Source organism: Ornithodoros turicata, chromosome 1, assembly GCF_037126465.1.
Source record: "Ornithodoros turicata isolate Travis chromosome 1, ASM3712646v1, whole genome shotgun sequence".
In the NCBI taxonomy this organism is placed as follows: domain Eukaryota; kingdom Metazoa; phylum Arthropoda; class Arachnida; order Ixodida; family Argasidae; genus Ornithodoros; species Ornithodoros turicata.
The window spans coordinates 6,168,947-6,192,069 of record NC_088201.1 but is presented as its reverse complement, the minus strand read 5'-3'; the positions used below and the strand labels follow the sequence as shown (position 1 = coordinate 6,192,069).

Below are 23,123 nucleotides of genomic sequence, written 5' to 3'. Positions count from 1 at the left end.
TGACGTTACACTGAGGAATAATGCATGTAATCATGATCAGGCATAGGAGAGGGTATCTTTCTCAAAAAGGTTACTTTGGACAGCCCCACAGAGGCATTGGCAGCAAATAACACACTGCCCGAACAGCGATGGGGTGGAGAAAGCCTCTTTCAAGCAGCTCCATCAGTAGTGCTCTAGCTAAAATTGCATTTTACGTTTCACAATAGAGTCCCTGTCACCACACTAATGTCAACTATCCGTCTCCAGGGCTCCCACGTTTCACATATGCCACATACCGCAAATAAGTGCAATGGTCAATGCTAGTACACTTATTCAATAGGAATAAGTGCAGGGCTGGAAGGTATAGGTCCATCCCTCCCAGCTGTTTCATAATTGGCCCTTTTCAGCCCTTTCATAATTTCATCATTGGCATTGTGAGGCGTTATTTGTCCTAACTAGAGAGGCCCTTTTCAGCCCTTTCATAATTGGCATTGTGAGGCGTTATTTGTCCTGTAACTAGAGAGCAGATTTCCAGGCATATGCCTTTTCATTGGGAGTTGTACAGATGATGCCTTCTGATGTACTAAGCACAAATCATGTCGAAGGGAACCCATATTAGTACCCTAATGTTAATGCCTTTTTTTAAGATTAGTGCCTTTTTTGAAAATAGACGTCGATAAGTGTCTAAATGGGCACTTTACTTGGTGGCTCATGTTTATTTCATAGTTCTCGCAACAAAAAATGAGGACACGCTTCACCACAGAATGAAGTGTCCCCCCTGTGACAGAAAGTAGATTATTTTTCGCCTGTATTCCTTGTACCCGGTGCAACACCACGTCTGCCCTTGCAGCTGTGCTCAGTGGTGACCAGGGCTGTATAAGCTACTCACAAAGTGTAATTAACTTACAGTTACATGACTTTCAAAGTTACAGGAATAGTTACTTCTCAGTTAGTTCCAGATACTCATTCTCAAGGTGGCACGTAAAACTTTGACACACTAGTTCACCTTACCGGTTCACTGGATTTCCTACCCTTCTTTGACACACAGTGCACCATACGTAATACTCGATGAAAACAAACTACTGAAACAGCCCACAACGTGATTTGCACCTGACACACAGGATCTAAACTCAAACAGGACCTAAAACTCGCATGGGAATTAGATTGAAGAAGTAACTTTCCTCAGAGTGCAAGTTACTCGAAAACTAATTAAATTACAGTTACGGATACACGTTTCAGAAAGTAGTTGGTTACAGTGATTAGTTACACATGAAGTAATTGCTTACGGTAACTCAATTACCTTTAATGAGTTACTTTGCAGCTCTGGTGGTAACGCTCCTTCTGTCCCAAACGACATGCCTCACGAGTACCTGTGTTGGTAGTACCGGCGAGCATCATCAAATCGGTCGACGTCGTGAGGTCGTTTTCGGCATGTAGAACAATTCATAGTGACAGGCGACAGAATTTCACCCAAATTTCACAATGGTACTTGTTTTCTACTGTCTTCACGCTTTCAATAAGAACATGCGTGCACGGTGCTTAGAGTTCAATTCCAAAATAAAAATTGCCACGCTATCAGAGCTGCTTTGTGGACGCCAAGATCTCCATAATATTTTGCGTCCTATTTATCTCGCTGGCTTCGTGGAATCCTTGCAGTGCCACCGAAGAATGACATCAGAATTTATAATAGAAGCGTATTTTTTTTTCTGATCGGCAATTGTCACTGAAGTGCACACGATCGCGTGGTATGTTACCATAAAGCAACCAATGCTGGCGGCATCGCTCGTAGTGCCAGTAGTGCAATATTGATAGTGCCTATTCTGTGAAAATTCATGCCTTTTTGGGACTTTTTAGGCACCTAAAATGCGCGTTTTTTTTGTGCCTTAAAATCCGCTCCCTAGTCCTAACCCAGTAAGGCAAGAGGCAGGCAGGCTCTCCTTCATGGGATAGGTTGTATCTTGGACGAGGGATCTATTTAGCGCAACTTGAGACTTTCTGATGCTACATGTGGGATATTAGGGCAACCACCACGTCCTGACCTCCAAATTTCAAATCTTGTATAACTAGGGTTCTTCGTTTTCGGGTTAAACCCGACTTTTCAGGGTATTTGTACCCCCGCGCACACACTTTCTGAAATTCGGGTACAACCCGATTTCTACTGGGAATCCCTGAGGTTCTCAAGCTTCGGGTGTTTCGGTAGGCCCTCAAACGGGTGAATCATGATAACAACCAGAACAGGTCCAGGGGGAGACCTGTGTATCCTGCACAGCTGATCCTAAAGACAAGCTTTCATAAAGCTGGGACACATGTTGCAATTCCCCAGGTCGTTCGGTGCCCCAGTTTGAGTGTTCCATGTCTGGTGACCTGTAGATATGCAACGCGTGAGCTTTCATACACTGGCAAAGTTTACTCGGCTTGGCTCGAACGAGACGACTTAGGTTTCGCCTGAAAATCCTCGATGGCATATGAAATGGGGGAAGGAATTCCTGATTTCTCCCCGAATTTCTGTGTGAAAATACCACCAAATTTTTACACCCCCGAATTGTAAAAATCATAAAACGCAAAAAAATGAACAACTCACTCTTCCAAATGGAAATAATGAAAGGAAAAAAAAAAGAGTTGTGCTCAATAGCAGGAAGAACCGGGATATCACGTAAATAGGGTTGGCGTGCATCTTGGGCAAACTTCAGGGGAAGTGTGTTAACACTGGTGCGGCGCATGTACTGCAAGCATCCTGGTAGTGTGACCAATTGTGGGATGGAATCCTGTGTCGAAGCTCAATCTGAGCAGTCTTCCATTGCGACACATTGATGCCAGCAGTATTTTGCAAAACAAATCACGCACATGTTGACGAAAATTCACCCCGAGTATATGGAGTTCCTGGAGTAGTTGGGGGTTCCAGCTTCGAAAATCCAATATGAACGCATCCTGTAAATGCTTCGATAAGAAGACATGAAACTTCCAACCTGGTGTTTCCAATAGTCAGAGAAGTTCAAGAGGTCCTATAAGTATGTATGAGTATTTTCCAACCATAGATCTATACTAAACAAAGATTTTGTCTTTGCTTTATTCATCCTCAGCAATGTTACGAGATGTAAATTGTTGGGCATGCGTCCGAGATAATGCCGCAATCTTTTAAAGTTACTAATCCAGAGGTTTTCCCGATCCTTTTCATTATATCTCTTCCCCACCCACATGCAAATGCTAAGGTGAAAAATACCTATCTAGATGGTGACATTTCAATTTCTTTGCAATAGAATATTCGTTAATACTCTTCCTTATTCATTAAACTACTGCAAAGTTTGTCCACGCCCCTTCCGAGTTATGAATAACATCCGACAAATAGCAGGAAGGAAGTTGATGTACTGCAGTACATGTGAGATTATTAGCTCTGCAGATAGCCAAAATCAAAGCCAACAGTGATGTAACCCTCCCTGGCCTGTTTTTACCTTCAAACAGCTGGGTAAAGAACTCATGCAGGGCAAGTCTATCACACAGAATCATCCTTGTAGGGTTCTGACCAAAATGGAGAAGTCTAAGAACATGTATGGCTGGGTACCCCTAAACACTGGTCAAAACGCCATTACACAGCTATGTCCCCAATACCCTTCTGCGTAGTGTTCTCCATACATTTGAGGTACATATTTTGTACTCACTTTACCAAGTGTTGATAGCACCTCTCCAAGGCCAACATCTTCATACCTAGACAAACTAACCTACAGCAAAAAAACATTTTCATTGTACCTGCTGGCTTCCTTCGGTCTGTTCCAGAACCTTGCTTTCTTTTTCAGCGCTGACAAGAGCAATGTGACAGCACTTAAGTTTTTTTTTTTTTTTTCGGCCCGCCTCCATGGGTCAGTCGGTAAAGCATGTAGAGCACTGCACGGGATCGGGCTTACCCGAAAGCTAGAGCCCGGCCGGATAAAGCCTTTTTGTGGGCCTGGCCTGGGCTCAGGCTTGATATTATGGGCCCGTACATTGCCTGGCCCGGGTCATAGTGGGGTAACATGTGTTACCCACGGTTTTACAGCCCACTACACTGGGCCTATAAATTTCTCGGGCTCTGGCTGAGGATGCGGTCCATGCAGTGCTCTAAAAGCATAAGCTTACCGATACAAGTTCAAAACCCGCGAAGTTCCACCTTCACAAAGGATAGGAGAAGGAAAGTTCGCGAATAATCTCCGTTATAGGGTCAATGCGGAACTAAAGTGCAAGCAGTAGTCATTTGATATTCCTCGTCACAGCACCTAGTGGATGACGTTTAGCACTAGAAAAACAAAGAGGTGATGGCGAGCTACAGAAAGTACAGTGGCGCAGGACCTTGAACCCTTCCAGATACCTCGAAAATGTAGATAAATTTCAGATTAGATAGCAAAAGGTACGCACATCAAGAGTGTGTAAGGAAGTTTCTGTATATCCTGAAAAATAATGCGGGTATCACTAGAGATTGAACGTCTCATCCGCATCCTTAGTCTACTTAAAACCATCTGTCCAGCCAGGAAGAGATTTTGTGAATTATTTACCAACAAACTGCGCACGATGTGTGCAACAGGGAGGTCCACCAACACTTTGTAGCCCAACACAATGACACCAACATTTGCACTTCTGTGCAGATTGCAGCTAGCCAAGTAAGACGCTACTTAATATGCAAGACAGCACATTATAAAATGTCCTACGTAACCTAATGAGGACACGAGTGGCACTCGGACGTTCTGCACAAAGGAAAGGAGAGAATAGAAAAGTTACCTCTGAACACAGCGCGTTTGAAGAGAACATTTCATGTACGAACCTCTACTAGGACTCCACATTGAACAGGGCATTATTCAACGCAACATCCCCAATTTTGTATATCTGCACACATTGACGCGACTGGAGCAACGTTCAGTCACCTAACCAGCTGAACATTTGACCAAGGGTTACAGCAACGGGCAGTCACTGCACGCAGGTACGAGTATTTGTCGAAAAGTCCGTCAGATACATGCTCCCCAACAAAAGCAATAGAGTAGAACCTATTACCTCCAGCAATGTTATGTCACTGCATGCCCCGTCTCTAAGTATGTGTGAATGAAGTTTCCACGGCTGGGTATAGTCTGAAGCAAAATACAGACAAGTGCTGTAGAGAATGTTGTTTTTAATGGGTTTTTCTCTGCACACACACCACACACACACATAGGAGTCCAATTTGTTGAAATAGTGCCATATTCTCCCGGGTCTGAGAATCCAAACTGTTCCACATTCAAATGCAGAGGTTCCCAAAGCCTGGACCATGGATAGTTCCCCACTCCCAGTGTTGCTAGAGAAATAATGTGCAATTGATACCAAATCCAATATGCTAGGTATATGGGGTCAAATCATCATCACCCACATGAAATATCTAGAAGGAAAAAAAAAAAAAAATAAAAAAAAATAAGAGGGGGAACAGTGCAGCACCCTTCGCAACATGCAATCCTGCTTTTGACCCAGGGAACGCCACGAAAACGACCTCTGGTGGTCGAAACTTTGAGAACCGTGCCTGCAACACAAATCGTAGCTCCAAAAAACCGCATCGCTGAAGTACAAGTCAAGTTCACTCAGCCTACACCAGTGCACAGGCACGTCTTTTTTTTTTTTTTTTCTTCCCTCTTATATGCTCCGCCACAGTAGTTGTGTCCGAGGAGAATCTACATGGTTACCACTCAACTTTCTAAACTTCCCAGATACATCCACACCATTGTCCCTGCCATGTTGCACAGCAAGTCGCCCTAACCATGCGAAAAAAATATGAATCGCGACACACACACATACCGTGGAACCCCAATTACCTGGCCATAAAATGGGATGGGGGCTGAAAAAAAAAAAAAAAAACAAAGCGAGTGTTCCACACAATCCTAACAGATTAGGAACTCTAAGGTCGTGTGCAACGAGAGAAAAAAAAAAATGCAAGTTTCGAATGCATAAAAAAGTAAGACATGACAATGAAGCACAACCATTCCTTTTAACAAGAATGCACGTGGAGCCTTAACTGGAATGCTGCACAGGACGGGAATACGGTTAAGAAACAAGATCCTCCTATGAAAAAAAAAAAAAAAAAAAAAATCATGATGCACGTCATGCCAATACATAGCTCCCAGAATTAGAAAGAGAGAGAGAAAAAAAATGCTGTAAAAAAAAAAAGCCCGCAGTAAAACCTACAGCTGCAGTGCAGGCACGTAACACACGTGGTCCAAACGTGACTGCGTCACATAATCGGGGTTACCACCGTACTGTTCCACACATGCTCTGTCTGCACAAGAAAGCGCGCATTTTTCCTAGTTCAACGCCGAAAACCCAGTAACATAAGAGGAGGACCAGAGTATTTAAAAGGTGCCAAGTTTTATTCGGACTGCCACCCGTCAAATGTTAATGCACACATGAACATGGAGGAAGGTAACAGGATGGAGGCTAAGCAGCGGGCGAACTCAAAAAAGCGCGAAACAACTACCGAGGGGGGAGGGGGGCAGGGAGGGGGAGGGGGGGGGACACACAGCAGCAGAGACAGCTAGACAGAAACAAGCGGAATGATATGTCAGTGCACCTCCGAGCTCTCAGGCTTAGGGGCCATGTGGTTGGCTGAGGAGTCCTGGAGGTGCGACGTTGAATGGGGCACACCCGGGGCCAGGGGTTCCAGGGCCGTCGTCGAGTGGGGCACCCCCATGGGCTGGTAGTTGTAGGCGCCGCCGTTCATGCCGTCACCATAGCCCACAAAGTACTCCTTATTGACGCAGTTGCGCAGCGAGTCGGGAATCCGACCGACGATGGCGCGCCGAATCTCCGACGCTGCCATTTCCCGCAGCTCCGTGCAGCTGGCATCGCTGTACCAGGCCGCGTGCGGCGTGCAGATAAGATTCGGCGCCTCCTTCAGAGGCCCTGCACAGACACCACCTGGGAGAGAGAGAGATTGAGGTTCGTGGCATCAGCGACCAAAATATTGTTCCTAGTCACCGTGAAGACCTCTTCACACCGGCACGTGTGAAGGTTCGCATGTTTAGGTTCGCAAAATGAAATGGCTCGTTTGTGCTATAGATATTACGCGAGATTTTGTTCGAATACAGCGGAGTTCGAACTAAAGGAAGGCGCTCTGAATGATAGCATGTTGCGTGGCTTGTTTGGGCTATAGATATCACGCAACGGAGCCCACAAAACATTACCCCACGGCAAATTAGCAAATCTCGTAGCAAAGGAGTGAGCCCATCAAGAAAATCCGTTACCAATAAGAGTGGAACATCCTATCGCTGCATAACACGTCCCGCCAACAAACATGAGCCCAACACACCCGGCATGTCCACAGCAGGTGTTCAAACTCCACGCGTGCAAAGAGCATTTTCCTAGTTGCCCGCAGCTGATGTCACACATCAGAAGGCAAAACTTGTCAGCATTAACCAGAGGGCCCGTTTATATTGGTGACCGACCCTGCGGAGATCAGCGCAGAAAGTGTGCGTCCGCCAATAGCTGGGGGCTACTTCCCGTAGTATAGAAATTTGCCCTAACCAATGAGAGAACATTCCCTGTGTGCCATAAGGGCAGCCTCTCCCTCCCTGATATGAGCTGATATGAGCTGAGCTGATATATGACAGCCCTCCGCCACGCTGCCCATTTATAGGGCTCCTGGAAACTAGATTGCGATGTGATAAGACTTCGACCAGCAAAAATGTTGTTGTGTGCCCATTCCTGATACGATGCATGCGATGATACGAGCTCCTTTAAAGGAGCAGTGAAAGTGCTTCAGTCCCAACAATTTTTTTTCAAACCAAGCCATTAGCGAGACTGCTAAAACGCACCATGCGAAGTGGTTCACTCGACAGATGCATACGTATCGCCGAATTCGATTTTGAAAATCGCGACCACGCTTTTCTAGCAGCCAGAGCCGTTTTGACGTCATCACGGTGCAACCCGCTAACTGGCTTGCTTGCTTGGAGAAGCGTCGTCTGCTACAGAGACAGAACTGGGAGTAAAAACGAAAAAGAAGAAGTGCTAAAAGCACCGGTCCCAACTGGAGCGCGGTCTCTCTCTCGTAATCCTGACGACATCACAATCCTCCTCGTTTCAGCCTGCAGAGTGAGTCGAGCGGGAACAAACACACGCGTCGATGTTTGGGGGCGTTTTATTCAGAGAAAAATACTGCGTACAGTGAATTTTTTTTATGTTAGTCGTCGCGTCAAGTTACGTCCTCTCGTAACTCACCAGAAACAGAAAATCTTTTGGATGGCTTTCTGGGCTCCTTTAAAGGAGCAACGAAGTGACATTTACCATCGCTCAAAATCCCGCCTCGTCTGTCAAGCTTTCCACCAGAAGTCGCCCCGCAAAATATTTTCGCTCTGCGGTGCTTGATAGCAGTGCAATCGAATTTACAAAAAACAGTCTGAGAAAGCAGCCGCTGACGGCCGACACGATGCGCTCGTGACGTGGGGAAGGCTCAGTGCCTTGTTTTTTTTCTTCGCATTTCATGCGCTAGCATGCAGGGGAGTAGGGGAGTTCATGCGCTAGCGCGCAGGGGAGTAGCATGGGCCACGACGTACTCTCCTTCCGAGACCCGCTCTTTTCACGAGGAAAATGATTTTTCACCTACGCTCATCGTTGTTTTGTGGGAACTCATTCTTATTTGTTGAAGAGCGTTCTGCGCCGAAACATGAACAAAATTTTGGGGGTTTACCTCAGTGCTCCTTTAAGTCATTTCGGCTGTGGTGGCACTGATCAGAGGCACACTTCCTTTGTCCCTTGCTTTAGAAGGTACAGAGCTCCTAAGTTACTTGTCAATTCAGCAATTTGCAGCACCGTCGATCTTCCATCATTAGCAGAAACTTGGCATCTGGTTCACTCTAGTTACACAGATTCATCCTATTCCGTACAACTTCAATAACCTCGAATTAGCAAGCTGGTGTACTATAGAAAGAGGCATCATTTCCAAGTGTTTGACGAACACTATCACTTTGTACAGTGCAACCTCCTTAATTCGAACTCGAAGGGGACTGAAGATCTGTTCGAATAGAGCGGAGTTCGAACTAAAGGAAGGCGCTCCGAATGACAGCATGCCGCATGTCCGTTGATGCCGAAAGAGGCTCATTCCAAAATATTTATACTTACAGGCAAGCATCGGAACGTCTCAGGGCTGAAAACAACTTCCTATTCGTGCCTGCATTTGTTTATCCAGCCTCAACATGAACAACACTGTCTGCAACGTTGAACATCCCCCGCAAATGCGAGTCCCACAGACTCGATCCGAGAAGATATTGGCCATCATCCGTGGTGTTTTGTTGGCTGTGTAGTCGACAAAGAAGGGTCTTGATCCCCATAAAACAGCGCGACTACTTTGCCAAATGCATAAGTGGCATCTTTCCGTGTCAGTCACGTTCACCGTTACAGTGACTAGTTCGTTTGCCTCCCTCTCCCTTTCCACCTGCACAAGTATCGCCTTTGATCTTGTAAGTAGGATTTCTGGTTTACGGTTTTTAATTTTACAGAAATTTCGTTCGGGCAACGATGTGCACTTTTGGTTCCGTTGCAGCAATGTTTTACGACACAATTTCGTCGTCACGAAGAAGTGACCACATTTTCCCTGTCCGCTGCCAAGCAGCTGAAGCGGCAGGAAGAACCACCACACGAAGGAACAGGAAATAAAAAGTAATTTGAAGTGATAATGCAATTCATTCTCCGCGTGTAATTGTTTTCACCGACCATGTAAAAACGTTTGTCAGCCCTTTTTGATGGATACTGAAAAACCATGAACCCTACCTATTAGTAACCTTGAGACTTGGTAAAGGTTTCTCTGACACACACATGCCCGCAGCACGCTGGTTGGTCTTGTTCGAATAAACCATTGCACATATTAGTGTGTTCGAATTAGCGGGTGTTTTCCCCCAATTCAAATAGACATCTTTGATGGGACCTGAACGTCAGTATGAATTATCCGGAAGTTTGAATTAAGCAAGTTTAAATTAACGAAATTGCACTGTATCTGTGTTACCTCTTTCCATAATGACCTGGTGCCCTCGGGGCACTAACTACACCTAACTTCATTGTCTACTCTATCCCTTTTTTGTCATGCACACAACATACACAGTACAACAGCAGGTGCAAACTGAAACCCTAGCAGAGACTGTTTCAAGCCCGACTACCTTCTCACCATTTCAAGGAGATTGTATGCAAAAAGGAGCAAGGAGGTGACATTTAGCAGTACTCAAAATCCTGTCTCACTCATCGAGCAGTCGATGAGGAACCACAGTGCAAAATATTTTTGCTGACCAACGTCTTGTCACTGCGCAATTTCACGGACAAAAATGCCAGGAAAAAAAAAAAAAAATCAGCCACGAAGAGCGCCACCTGACCTTGGACGCCTGGCTTGGTTGGGCCACCTCGCCTGACGTAAGCGACACGGGGGCGTAGCGAGCAGTCAAGAGGTCTCATTTCTCACTAAAAATTGTCTGCTACGGACACGCTCTATTAACTTCACTCACTAACTTATGGGTAGAGCCTGAAGTTTTAGGGTTTAATCCGATTCTTCCCCGAATTGAAGGTTGCCACCTTAGGGCAAAACCCGATTTTTACCTGGCAAACTGCCCTCACTGAAACGTCTGTAGGAACGCAAAATAGCTTGTCTGGCAGCAAACACAATTACATCACCTTTTGTACCAAACCAGTACAATCTGTTTGAGTAATAGAGCTTGATTTCTTCATGAAATTTTGCATAGTGGAAGTTTTCCTACCCGAATTTGCACAAATTTAAAGCACATGTTTTTTATTTCCCTGATCCTTACCCCCCGAATTTAGAAAAAAAATATTTCCCGAAAACTTCAGGCTCTACTTATGGGCTCTCTAAAGGGAGTTGAGGTGTTTCTAAAGGTTCAAACGCAGTTCTTGTGCGAGAGCCCATGTTATTCGTCGCGCGATCTGCCGCAACCAAAATGGCGGAATATGTATGGTGGGGGCTACGCGTCTGGCACTCACCAGCCAAAGTGTTGTAAGGCTCATTCTCGTGGACGTCCAGGGCAGCTGCGCGAATCCGGCCATCCTTGAGGGCTGCGGCCAGGGCAGCCTCGTCTACAAGGCCGCCCCTCGCAGTATTGACCAGAAACGCCCCGGGCCGCATCTGCTTCATCGTGTACTCGTTGATCAGGTGGTGGTTGTGCTCGTTGAGTGTACAGTGCAGAGACACACAGTCGCTTTGGAACAGCAGGTCCTGAAGAGTGTAGACCCGGCTCAGGCCCAGAGACTTCTCTATGCCGTCGGGAAGGTAAGGGTCATAGAAGATGACTGTGAAGCCAAACACCTTGGCCCGCAATGCTACGGCTGTGCCCACACGCCCTGAAAAATGGAGCTCTTGTGAGTGAACCGTCCAGAGTTGCCAGCAAACAAACGACGAGAGCAGAAGGTCGAGAGGCGCTTCTTGTTAGTGCGGGAAGGCCTAAGTATCGAACTGAGCATATCCCACACAGTGAGTCATGCCCGTACCCATGTTTTTGTGTTCTAAATGCCTCATTCTTTACACACATACTAGTTTCATCCCACAAGCGATCTAATTTTAACATTCGTTAAAGAAATAGTGAATGACCTCACTAAACTTAGGCATCCCCCACACTTGATGAAACCCCATTGCCTCATGGCAATCGTCTCCGCCACTGTTGATGCAGAAAACTACAGCAAAGAGCACATGGTACACATTTCTTCGTTTGTTTGTAGCGGCTCCTTTACAGCAAAGCAAAGCAAAGTCACTCTTCATGCTTTGCCAACCCAGTTGGGTACCTTCCGTGACCAAAAGAAGGTACAACCATAGAATCCAAGAATACATCCACAAGATTATGGCATCAGACAGTCAAAATAACTAAATGGCCATGTCCTGTCATCTTGTGTTTTGCTGTAGTAAGAGACTACATTTGCGAAATAAGGATGGGGGCCTATCGTACAGGCAAAGAAACATTACTATGCATAGCTAGCGCCCGAAGAAAAGTGACAAGAGTATTCCAAAACACTTACAAAGTAATATAAAAGCAGAAGCGCATGACTTTGGCTGAATGAAAGACGTATGGCCTTGAAGATTAAATTGCGATTGCATCGTGTGTAGCCGAAATGGACAAAGGAGAACAAACAGGATGAGAGCACCTTTGTCCCTCTTGTCCTATCATGCAACTAGATTGATACAAGCTAGCCAGCTGTTTTGATGCTTTATGGCACAAGAGTGACTAAGGCCAAATAAAGCTAGCCGGGTGTTCAGCTCTCACAAATAAGGCTTAATATAAAAGAGCTGCTGCGCAATGCCATTGTAATAATAAATTGTATGACAGTGTAATTGTCATACAATTGTATAACTAACTGCATAACTGTAATTGTATAACAATTACAGCTCAGTACTAACAGAACTTTCAGTCCTTCTGAAAACTTGCTAGTCACACCTGTTCTAGTACACAATGATGATCATGAATTGCACGGTGGTCTTCCCAGTTAGCCTAGAGGTGCATTAACTGCTACATCATCACAACACACTTCAGGAAAACTGGCTACAGCTGCCATCAAAGGAGGACTTTGACACAGAGAATACTGAAATCCCCTGGCCAGAGCCACTGCCAGAGCTAGATATGGAAGTGCAACAGGCAGTGGTGCAAACAAAGAGCAGCGAACGGTAGATAGTGTGCGAGTACTATCTAACCACATCAGCAAATTAGCAAATAAACGTTATCAAGCTTCGACATTGTCAAGTGAAAATAATGGAGCAGTGTGTTTGAAACCCAGGGAGAAGAACTCACAGGTCATGGCCCTTTCTGGCACACACACGGAACTGCGTGGAGCATTTTTGTACCAGGAATTGGGTCGTAAGAGTGGAACTTCTAGACAAATTCAACCTATTTTCACTGTTTATCGGAGGAGTAAGTCATACTCAATTAATAGTTTCACTAGGACCAGACATGGGAACAAACCTCTAGATTTCTAAATATGAAAGAACCCTTTCTGGATCTGACAAATGAAAGGCACAAAGCTGAATAGACAATTTCAGGAAATCCCAGTGCTCCTTGCGCATGCGTTGCATCCTGGGAGATTACGGTCATGAGGAAGGGAGAACAGTCCTTCCAATCAAATTTTTATTAATAGTTGAGACTGGTATTCCGCATAATCAATTAAAAAGTACGCATTCTTCTCTTGCAAATGTCGTTTTGTCGCTAGCCACTGCCGCCTTGCAAATGGATCTGGCAGCTGCATCCGCGACATTGACAAAATCTGTAGCGTGTCACTTGGTGTTATGGGATTCCGCCTTTTACATCAGGAATTTGCAAATCTTTGTTTCAAAAAGCAAGAACGGGATTCAAAAGGTGTATCAGATTCCGCATCAAATATCGCACGCCTATGTGAACAATTTGGTTCCCCTAACCACGCGTTTAGCTAGAGTTGCACAAGAACGTGACTGAGTAAACTTGTTTCGCCGGCAAAGGTAACACATATTTAACTCAAAATATATCCATATACTCGTATGCCCGAGGTTCATGATCGAGTCAGAAGACTGCAGACAACAGTGGTTTATTGTGCATGCAAGACAGTCATCTTAAGCAGCCAATCACAACACAACTGGACAACTTGTGCCATTAAGCGTCAACCGCATGACACGAAAACTGGCCCAATTCTTCCTGAACCAAAATCACAAGTGCCATAAACCGAAGAAGTAGCAAGCATCCAATGGCTACTCAGCCAAAAGGAAAAACCATAGCAACAGTGACATAGAAAACGGGTCGACTGTTTGCAGCGTCTGCCACTTCTCCTCCTAGGAATACAGGGATTATCTAACTGAGCTGGATGGCTGAAAGGTAGGGTTGCCACCTTTCGTAGTGAAAAATACCGGCTGAGGGAGAGGAGGTGGTATAGAGGGAAGGGGGAAATGCTCGCGGGAAAGAGAAAGTGGGTGAGGGGTGGATGAGGACACACAGAGACAGAGATAATACGAGGAAACATAAGTTCCTGTGTGTGGCTGGCCCACTGATGTTAGAAATTGCTATAAACAGGCATGAACGGTACACTGGATCGTATTGGAGCAACCGGATTGTTATTTACTCTGAAAAATGCACCGATGCACACAAACCCTTCTTTGCAGGAGGAGATCTCATGATGGTTGTTTACGGCCTGAGTTCTATCTGGCTCGACACAACCACCAATAGCTTTGCACAACCACTGATCTTGTTCCCTCCGAACACAAGACTTGATGATAAACAATGATAATAATAACAATGAATAAATAAGAAAACGACTGGTGACTGCGGAGTTGGGACTTTGCTCCAGATTTATTCAAGCTGTAGTGGAATGTTGAAGCGAAAACCTCGCAAAAGCCCTTGTGAAAAGGTATTGAGCAACAAATGCCGGCAAAACACTGCCGGTATCACCTTCCTACCGGCAACCGGCAGAGCGAGCAAAAAACCGGCCTGGTGGCAACGCTACTGAAAGGTGATGTGCCCCAAGGTCAGAAGACTTCAGCCGAGCTTCAGCCTCCAGTTCAGTAGCGTGCGGTGGTGCACGGAAAAAGTTTGGTCCCGATTTCGGTTCGGAGAGAATTTGGCTAGTTTTTCGTGCCATGCGGTTCTGCCTTATATGGACAGCCGCATCCAGAAACCCATTTATGAAACAGATACCACTATGCTTGGCATCGGCCGACAATCTACCCGGCTAGTTTTTTTTGTCCAAAAAGTGTTGATATTAAATAAACGAATTTCAAAGATCAGCGCTGCTTCCGCAGCTGCAGAAGCTCCGGCGGCATGACGTCAATGCGCAAGCGCTCAGAGGAAAGGCACCGTCCAGTAACTTTACGAGACGCCCACACGGTCACAGCATTCCTTTTCTCAAGGTCGTGCCCTCACTAGTTCTTTGGGTGTGACATTTTCTCGTTTTTCCAGAGAGGGAATTCCTGCACACTCTCAACATCCGGTGTCTGCTCTTGTCATGTATTCCATCAAATAACAGTGAAACTATGCCATTCCTTCGTGCGGGATTTACGACAGCGTGGTCATTATAGTTTCAAAACTTACTGGAACATATGCGACCGTCCCTTTAAGAGGTAAGAGAGTAGCTTTTCAAACACCAATCAAGTACGGCCTTGTCCAGCACACAATATGCTGCTTCAACCTCCATGTACTTTTTAGCCTTCATATTGCCAGCTATTCTGTTTGAGCATATGAAAACATGTAAAATTTACCACGTAGACAGTAAGAACAAACTGCACGGAGGTTGACATCCCTTAGGATGGGTTCAACCACTTCTCTAAACCACAAAAGGTGTGGGAGAAGGGCACTTTACTGGGAGTCTACAGCACCACATACTTCTTTGTGTTTCTGTGCTTCTGGCAAAAGGGTTCTCAGAATTGTATGGTGAAACACAGCTTCTCTGAGACACTGAGAATCTTCAGATACACACACACACAAAAAAAAAAAACTGTACTACATCACTGTTTTGCATTTGGATTGCACACCAAGAGAAAGGCAGAAACAATTCAGAAACTATTTTGGCAGTGCAAGTGAGCTTGGCAAATAATCATGGCAGACTGAGGGAAAATTTGACGCAAGCACCTTTCCTGCGTCAAATTATATAACATCAGCCACTTGGCTTCCTGTCTGGACGCCACAAAGTGCGCTCAAAGTGCTGAATTATAACTGCTCCCACACGAAGGTTCCTACTGAACCCTAGAGGGGAGGCCTCACATTCCAGTTCAGAAATCACAGCCTTGGGAACACAGAAGTATTTTTAAGTGTGACATCTCACGTGAACATTCAACCATTAGCCCTGGATCCCCTGCGGATTTTGTTACACCCCTTTTGTTGAGAATTTCCAAGAATCCCCAGAAATATTTTCCAAGAATGCAGCATTGCACACCTAAGCACATTTCACATGAAAACGCTCACATCCATTTACGCAAACCTTAAACTTTTACAGCACTTTTGAGTGTTTTTATAATCCTCTTGGAACATCCTTTCTGCATCACTGGCAAAAAAAAAAAAAAAAAATGCAAACTATGCAAACAAAGTCATGGCACTGTTCGCTCGGGTTCTCGCTATCACTGTAATTAAAATATGCACGCAATCATCAACCTTTTTTTTTTCATTCGCAGTGTGCTCCTTACTTGCTCTCCAAAGTAGTGTATGCCCTTAGGTTAGAGATAAATTCCAAGTGCAGACCACAGCTGCACTACAAGGTAAACCCCAGAGGAGTACACAGCGAAACGAATTGTCTAGACATTTCAGTTTTTAATTCTTTCGAATGCCGCTCTGGTACTGGACTGTATCGCACACCACGACACCTCCAGTGACAACGAGGCTCGCGTCCCGATTCACTAGCAGGGGCGGCACAGTTTCACGTGCGTCTTCCTACCAGATTTTTCGTTGAAAGATGAAAGTCGCTGAAAAGGTTAGCCAGCTGTAGGACTCAAGCCCACATCTTGTGGATTACCGGTGGGCTCGAGTCCTACAGCTGGCCAGCCTTTTCAGAGACTTTCATCTTTCATCGTTAATTTCTTAGGCAATTTGAGGCTTCGTTTGTGCTTGTCCCTTCTATGTTGTTCCAGCCTCAGAACATCAGTTCTCGCAGATTTTTCGTGACATACATTTCCGTTCCACCAGACAAAAAAAAAAAAGACGTTAGAGAGGAACTCACCCAAGCCGACGATGCCCAGCGTGTCGCCCCGGATGCGGGCACAGCCCTGCGCCGCCTCGCGGACTTGCTCGGGACCCTGGAATTTCTTGCCCTCGCGCACCATGTTGGCCAGCCAGTAGGTGCGCCGGTACAGGTTCAGAATGAGGCAGAGCGTCGTGTCGGCGACCTCTTCCACACCGTAGCCCGGCACGTTGCACACGGCAATGCCCAGCTCCCCGGCCGCTTTTGTGTCAATGTTATCCACGCCCGACCCAATACGCACTATGATACGCAACGCCTTGAACTTCTCCAGGTCCTCCTTCGTGAGCGTGATGGTGTGCCACATGAGGGCGCCCACCGCCTCATTCAGCACCTTCTCGTGGATCTCTTGCGTCGACTGGGCGTCGCAGAAGGCCACCGTCGCCACATCCTTCAGGATGGGCATCTCAACCGAGCAGTCGCGCCCGTCCAACAGGGCCACCAGGGGCCGTGCGTGAATCGGGCCGTTGGCAATGGGGCCCCGGGCGCCCAGTGGGGGCTGGTCCATGCGCGGACGCTTCAGGGGCTTCTTCTTGTCCATGGGGCACGCCGCCCGCCGCTCAATCCCGCCGCTTCCGCCTGCGTGTCACAACACCCCCCCCCGGGACTTAAACGGGTTCACGGGCGAGACGTTGCCAGCGCAGCCGCATCACGTGTGCTCGTCTCCCCTGCGTTTCGGCAGACCAGCTGACGTGATGGAACGTTGCTGAGCACATTGCGTAGGCAAAGCTCAAAGTCATCAACTGGGGGCATTTGAGATGGCCATTCTGAGGCGACTGCTTACTTCGTAGACTCTTAGTTTGTTTAGTTATATAAAGTCTGAAACGCGGGGTGAGCAGTGGAACTGTATCACGACTGGACAGCTCCAAAAAATGCGCGCCAGCATTCTGATCTGAAAAAATCCGAGCCTCCACAATCGAATTCCTCGAACGGGGGGCTGGATACACGACCTTGAAGTCTTACCTGGAACTGATCCTAACCTGCAGAACCCAGACATTAGATAGGAACTGCGCAGATACCTCATTTTAGTAAGAACTAAATCTAAATCTGATTGGGTTTGGGCCTTCGTCAGCAGTTAAAGGACCAAACAGTGGATCCGAACAAATAAGCTGGACAGAAGTGCGCGAACAGGTTCAAAGAAAAACGACTGGCTGTAGATTCAAGAAACGATCTAACACTACAGTGTGCGCCAGGAACCACATGTTAGCATAAATCTTCCACCGGCGCCCTCGACTACGTTTTTGAACCTGCTTAGTAGGCCTGCACACTGGTGCACGCGACAGGTTGAAACCATGCCAGATACGAACACTTTGATCATGCTTCAACTATCACCGGATCCCATCTCCAAGCTTGGACGTATATCTGCACACCAGGACCCAATTGCAGCGTTGAAGAAATTCCCAAGTGCCATCCTCAGTAGCTTTGCAAGAGCTCTGTGCACAAGCAGCATTGAGGACACCAGCGTGTGCCCGAGGCACTACCGAAGCTACTGAGGGCATCACTGGGGAATCTCAACACCTGAGCAAGTGGGCCCAGATTTAATCTCGGAGCTACCCAGGATTCCAAGTCTTGCACTCATATCAACTTTAGTAAGCACAGTACAGGTTTGTTACACGCAAAGCCACAGAGGGAAAGAAAAGAGAAAAGCTTGGGACGCACGAACAGACGGGGCACAAGTGGTAGGTGTTACCCGAGAACGCCATTACGAGGGCTTTGAGACTATATGGGGCCACAGTTACGCAAAAGCTCACTTTCAAATGGCTACACAGATAACTGTAAAACAAAAAATACTCGTGGTGCTAATCTCAGCTTCACTTTGTCACGGAGTAGGGACCGACTCTCATTCTCTCTTTGAGATGTGGAGCAAAGAAACTACAGAGCAAGAGTGCCAGTCCGTGTCCGCTCGTCTTCTCATGTTTGTCAGTTCTTGCACTTGTTTTCCCTCCAAGTATGTTCCAATGAGCCCAAAGAACAGTTCTGCAATCCCCAGAGAGCAGTAACTTCTGACGGAATTCAGCCTACGGATCACCAAGGCTCATCATGGAAGGTAACCTCGCCCCGTGAAAAAGCTGAACACCTGTTGGCTTCAAAAATGGAGAACTGAAAGCTCACTGATTTCGTTATCTCAGTTGTTTGCACACATCATGACCTCAGCTCAGAGGGCATTCCACCAAGGTCAGACAGCTGCCCATAGCTGAGATCATGATGAAGGAACAGTCGAAACCTACCCTAACAACTACCGTGTCGAGCTCTAGAAGACACGCTGCACAATGGCAATCAACAAGCCACCAGTTGCTACAGAACGAATATCGTTGCATCGACCTGCATTGTGGACCATAAGTAGAGAGGAATTTTTTGGAATTAAACTGCAGTGTGTTAGTGTGCTCAGCGTAGGCCCCACCAGACAAGTATGTTACTGCAGACACTACTATGGCACATTCTCAAATGCTGGGTTGCACAAGAACGGACAAGGGTCAGGGAACGTTCTTCGAGGGACACATTGGGCAGATCTCGGACGCACCCAACAGATAGGGTTGCCACCTTTCGGAGTCCATCTGTAAACGTGAGTTGCTGCTTCAACTAGTTCTAATGCCCACTCCAATTCAATCCAATGTCCCAGAGTATCACACGTCTACACCTTAACGGCAGCCAGTGGTACCAAACGTTTGTGCGCCCTGCAGCGTTACTTCTTTGTTACTTAGCAACCATCCCAATAACAAACACGGCACAATCGTGCTGGTACTTTTTTTGTGCCTTAGTACCCTATTTGACACTTCTCATCTAGGAAGTACGTTGGGCCTAGCACCACCAATACGTTAAAACCTCCCTACTGACCAGGGAAAATGGGCTTGGTGATACAAATGCACCATACACATACCAGGAGCCAAAAACACAGAAACAACACAGCAATTGAACACCAACAAGTTCCTCGAAGTGCAGGGTTCAGCTCCTGCGTTCTTTCCGCGCTTTGTTTTCCCATGGCATGTGTATCACACACCGGGAACCACACGGTTTCCCGCAAACGGGGCGCAGCAACTTCCCGTGTACGTCAGAGGGGGGTGGCAAACCCACCTGGTGGGTGACATGGATGCTGCTCTACTAGCCAGCATGACTTAATTAGGCAGTAACCCACCCCCTCATACCCCCATAAACCCCTCCCCACCCCTCATACAGCTGGTTTGCACTTACTAAGAATGGTGGAACTTCGTGGAACTAGGTATGTGCCACCTGTGCCACGGCACAGGTCCATGCACCAAGAGGGGTCCCTGTGTTTCCTGCACAGGACCCCAATAAAGTCTCTGGAGACAAACATTGGTCAGGTCACTCATATCACAAAACTACAGGCATAGAAATCTTAGCGAGAGCATCCAGAAGGAAAGCTGCGGGGGAGCAACTGGTACGAGAATCTCGAGATCACGGCGCGTGTCGGAATGCTGGAGGGGTTTGGAACGCCGAGTAAAAAGGAAGGAGCTGTTATGTGTGTTGATGCGGACCTTCTTTCCAAGTTTTACAGCAAATGGGGAAATATATGCGTAGAAAATTGGCACGGCAAATACCGAGCCCCCCCCCCCCCCTCCCCGGGCGTGCGACGTCGGCTCAACCGCCTCCACCAGTAAGGTGGCTGTGGAAGAGGTCACGCGTTTACGGGGAACCAATAGGAACGTGCGAAGCTCGCATCTCGCGTTACAATTTGACGCAAAAGTTTGTATCTCGCCAAGTACAACGCGGATATTTCCCCCCCCCCCCCAATACGTGCAGGATTTAATGAACCTGGCACATTCATTCGAGACAACTACAAAGCCTACTCATGGATGTCACCACGCCCCTAGCAGGCTCAAAAGGTCATGACTGTCGCTACAATGCCTGGTGTCGATTTCCCTTTATGCCCGGCAGTCATGTGCTGGCGGTAGAGGTGCGCGTCTTCTTGTCACGCTGCTGAGTATATGTATGTTGGGCTTAGTCGGGTCAGGTCTTAGAAACTATAGATGAGGGTCGTAACCCGCATGGTGCCAGCCAAAGCTTCCAAATAGCATGGCTCGACACTGCGAGCAACAGCGTGTGAATAAACCCTATACGAACAATGTTTGGGGCTTACGCGATATAAAAAAATGTAAATCGATGCTCTCCTCACGCGAATAGTGTGTGTGCATTGTTCACACAATAGGACAGCTCCCTTGCATATGCACTCACCCATTCTCAGGTTTCCTTCTGGCATACTATAAAGATTTCTACAGCTACAAGATTGCCAGCAATCACCCACAGCATTCTTTTGAAAAGGGTTCTGCAAAACCGTATGGGCTACTCTGGCTGTAGAGCTGCAGACCATGCCAGACATTGGGCTGTCCGAGACTGGCGGGCAATTTTGCAATTGCAAAACACACACAACACACAACGAAGTTTCACCAGGCACCCGCCGAAAGGGCAAAGGAGCAGGTAAAGTTGGTAATAATGCGTCGATCCACAACTGTGGGCATACACTAACACTGGGTTTGATTTTGAAATGACGGAAACATTCCATGCGCAACCTTGCCTTCAGTCGTGTGCTGGTGAAACAACATACACTTGAATCACTGCTCTCCAAATGAAATCCTACCATGCATTAAAAGCTTTGCCACCAATAGTGCTTGACAGTGCACATCGCGACAGCATTTGCAACCGCTGCATATTGATGAATATCATACGTGACTTTAAACGAAATTGTAGTCTTGGATGCTGCATTTAACGAATGCCCTGGGCAATTAATCGGGACACAGCTGCACCGAAACGGTCAAGCAAAGACATGACAACAAATTCGTGCGTAGGTGTAAAGCCACCCGTGTGACGTCTAAGCATGAACTGGCCACAAAGGATGCCTTGACCCGAACACTACTGAACGACAATTCGCCAGTCATGCAAGAGCTGTTTTTTTTTTTCTTTCTTTTCCCGTAAGACGTGCTTGTGTAAGACTAGCTGTATGCGAGCAAGACAATGGACGTCTCCTCCATGCTTGGGCTTTCATCTCGACATGCCTTTACACACCTCGCAGCCGATGATCGGGGAGGCCTAAGTTGTCCGCCTCCCCGACCCTCGTGGAGGATGGCAATACGCGACGGGGTTTTCTAATGTTGCCTGTCCACGCGATACGCCCAAAGAGCGATGGGCCGCCGTTCAGAGAGAGGGCGTCTCGCGTGGCGGACGACCCATCGACCTGTTGACAAGCACAAGGCGACGCGACAACCTCGAACAAAGACGGCACAATCCAGTAAGTGTTACTCACGTTGGTTAGCTTTCAGAAGATTCCCAAGGATGAATTCCTCAAATCAGGACTGGCACCAGCCCGCATACTGCATTTCCCGCGGGATCTGTAAAGCAGGTCGACACTGATCAAACGCCAAAACAAAGACGACGCGCACTGTCGACCGCCATTTGGCTCCCTCCCGATCGAAATCAGCATTGGCGTCGAGCCAATCACACAGGCCCGACGCCTTGACGTCACAGCTACCGCCGTCGCCGCTGCTGCAGGCCACGGAAAAGAGAAAACAAAAATAATAAAGACAGGGAGAAGTGAAGAAAGAGAGGGGACACAGCGCCGCCGAAAACTGCGGGTTCCATGTTGCCGCCAGGTCGGGGCCACGGAAGGCCCGAAGACTGGGCGAATACCAAAATGGCGGATCGGTTGGTTGGCCAGCCCAGTGGGCCCCCCGCTCGTTCGCTTGCTCACATGCCGCGGGGCAAGCGACAGCGTAGGCCTAATTGTGGTAGACGCCATCGGTAACTTCCGAATACATGATAACGCAAGGACGAACAATTGTGAGAAATGTCGCAATAGCAGACTAAAAATGTTGGAATTTCGTAGCTACCCCTAGGACCGCATGGCCCGGGGCAAATTTCTCCGATCACCATACCGCGTGCTTCTCGCGATCACACCTCGGCTTTCACGCCAAAAACGCTCCGCTAATATCCCGGTCACTACAGCAACGGCAATGGCCTCAGCACTCGCGAACAGCCAGAACGGCCTTGACGCCCTACTAAGTTCCAGATCGAGAATATCTGGGAGCGGTCAACAAGTCGTATCTGTCTAAGCCTTTCAATGTCCTTTTTTTTTTTTCATCTCTCTACCTAACAACTTTGACAACGAAAGACATGACACACACGACAGTAGCAGCCACAAGCACTACAAACTACAAAGCCCCTCTAAACTGTCCACGGCTTTCCCACTGCGACAATGCATTATCAAATCTCACCTTTCGAGTCAAGGCGCTCGCTTAGCAAACAAAGGCTGACGACTATGGCCGGTAATGCGTTTCTTGAGCGAGGCAACCTACCAAAATGCCCCCCTGCTGCAACCGCACACGACTTTAATACTTGAATTAAGTTAACGTGATTGCAACAAACTTTCAATACAATGATACACTCTTAAGAGCTAGACTATGATGGCAAAAGGAAAAATAAAGGGATATACTAGAGTATGACGTAGCGAAAGAACGCTAGAAACCCTCAATGGGAGAGGCGGACAA

General features: G+C 47.1%; 1 protein-coding gene across 3 annotated transcripts; it reads right to left on the bottom strand.

Annotated features, from left to right (window-relative positions):
• Nucleotides 1–6,311: 6,311 nt before the first annotated feature.
• On the bottom strand, nucleotides 6,312–23,117 carry LOC135377399 (C-terminal-binding protein-like). 3 transcript variants are annotated; one of them, XM_064609773.1, is made up of 6 exons: nucleotides 22,851–23,117; nucleotides 21,884–21,968; nucleotides 19,816–19,925; nucleotides 16,609–17,205; nucleotides 10,939–11,295; nucleotides 6,312–6,879 (listed from the first exon to the last, which is right to left on the bottom strand). In XM_064609773.1, the coding sequence occupies exons 3-6, from the start codon at nucleotides 19,874–19,876 to the stop codon at nucleotides 6,524–6,526; spliced, it is 1,371 nt and encodes a 456-aa protein (XP_064465843.1). In that variant the 5' UTR covers nucleotides 19,877–19,925; nucleotides 21,884–21,968; nucleotides 22,851–23,117; the 3' UTR covers nucleotides 6,312–6,523. The 3 variants fall into 3 exon arrangements, with proteins under 3 accessions (XP_064465843.1, XP_064465842.1, XP_064465844.1); XM_064609772.1 differs by having other exon boundaries at nucleotides 19,816–19,901; XM_064609774.1 differs by lacking the exon at nucleotides 19,816–19,925.
• Nucleotides 23,118–23,123: the final 6 nt, after the last annotated feature.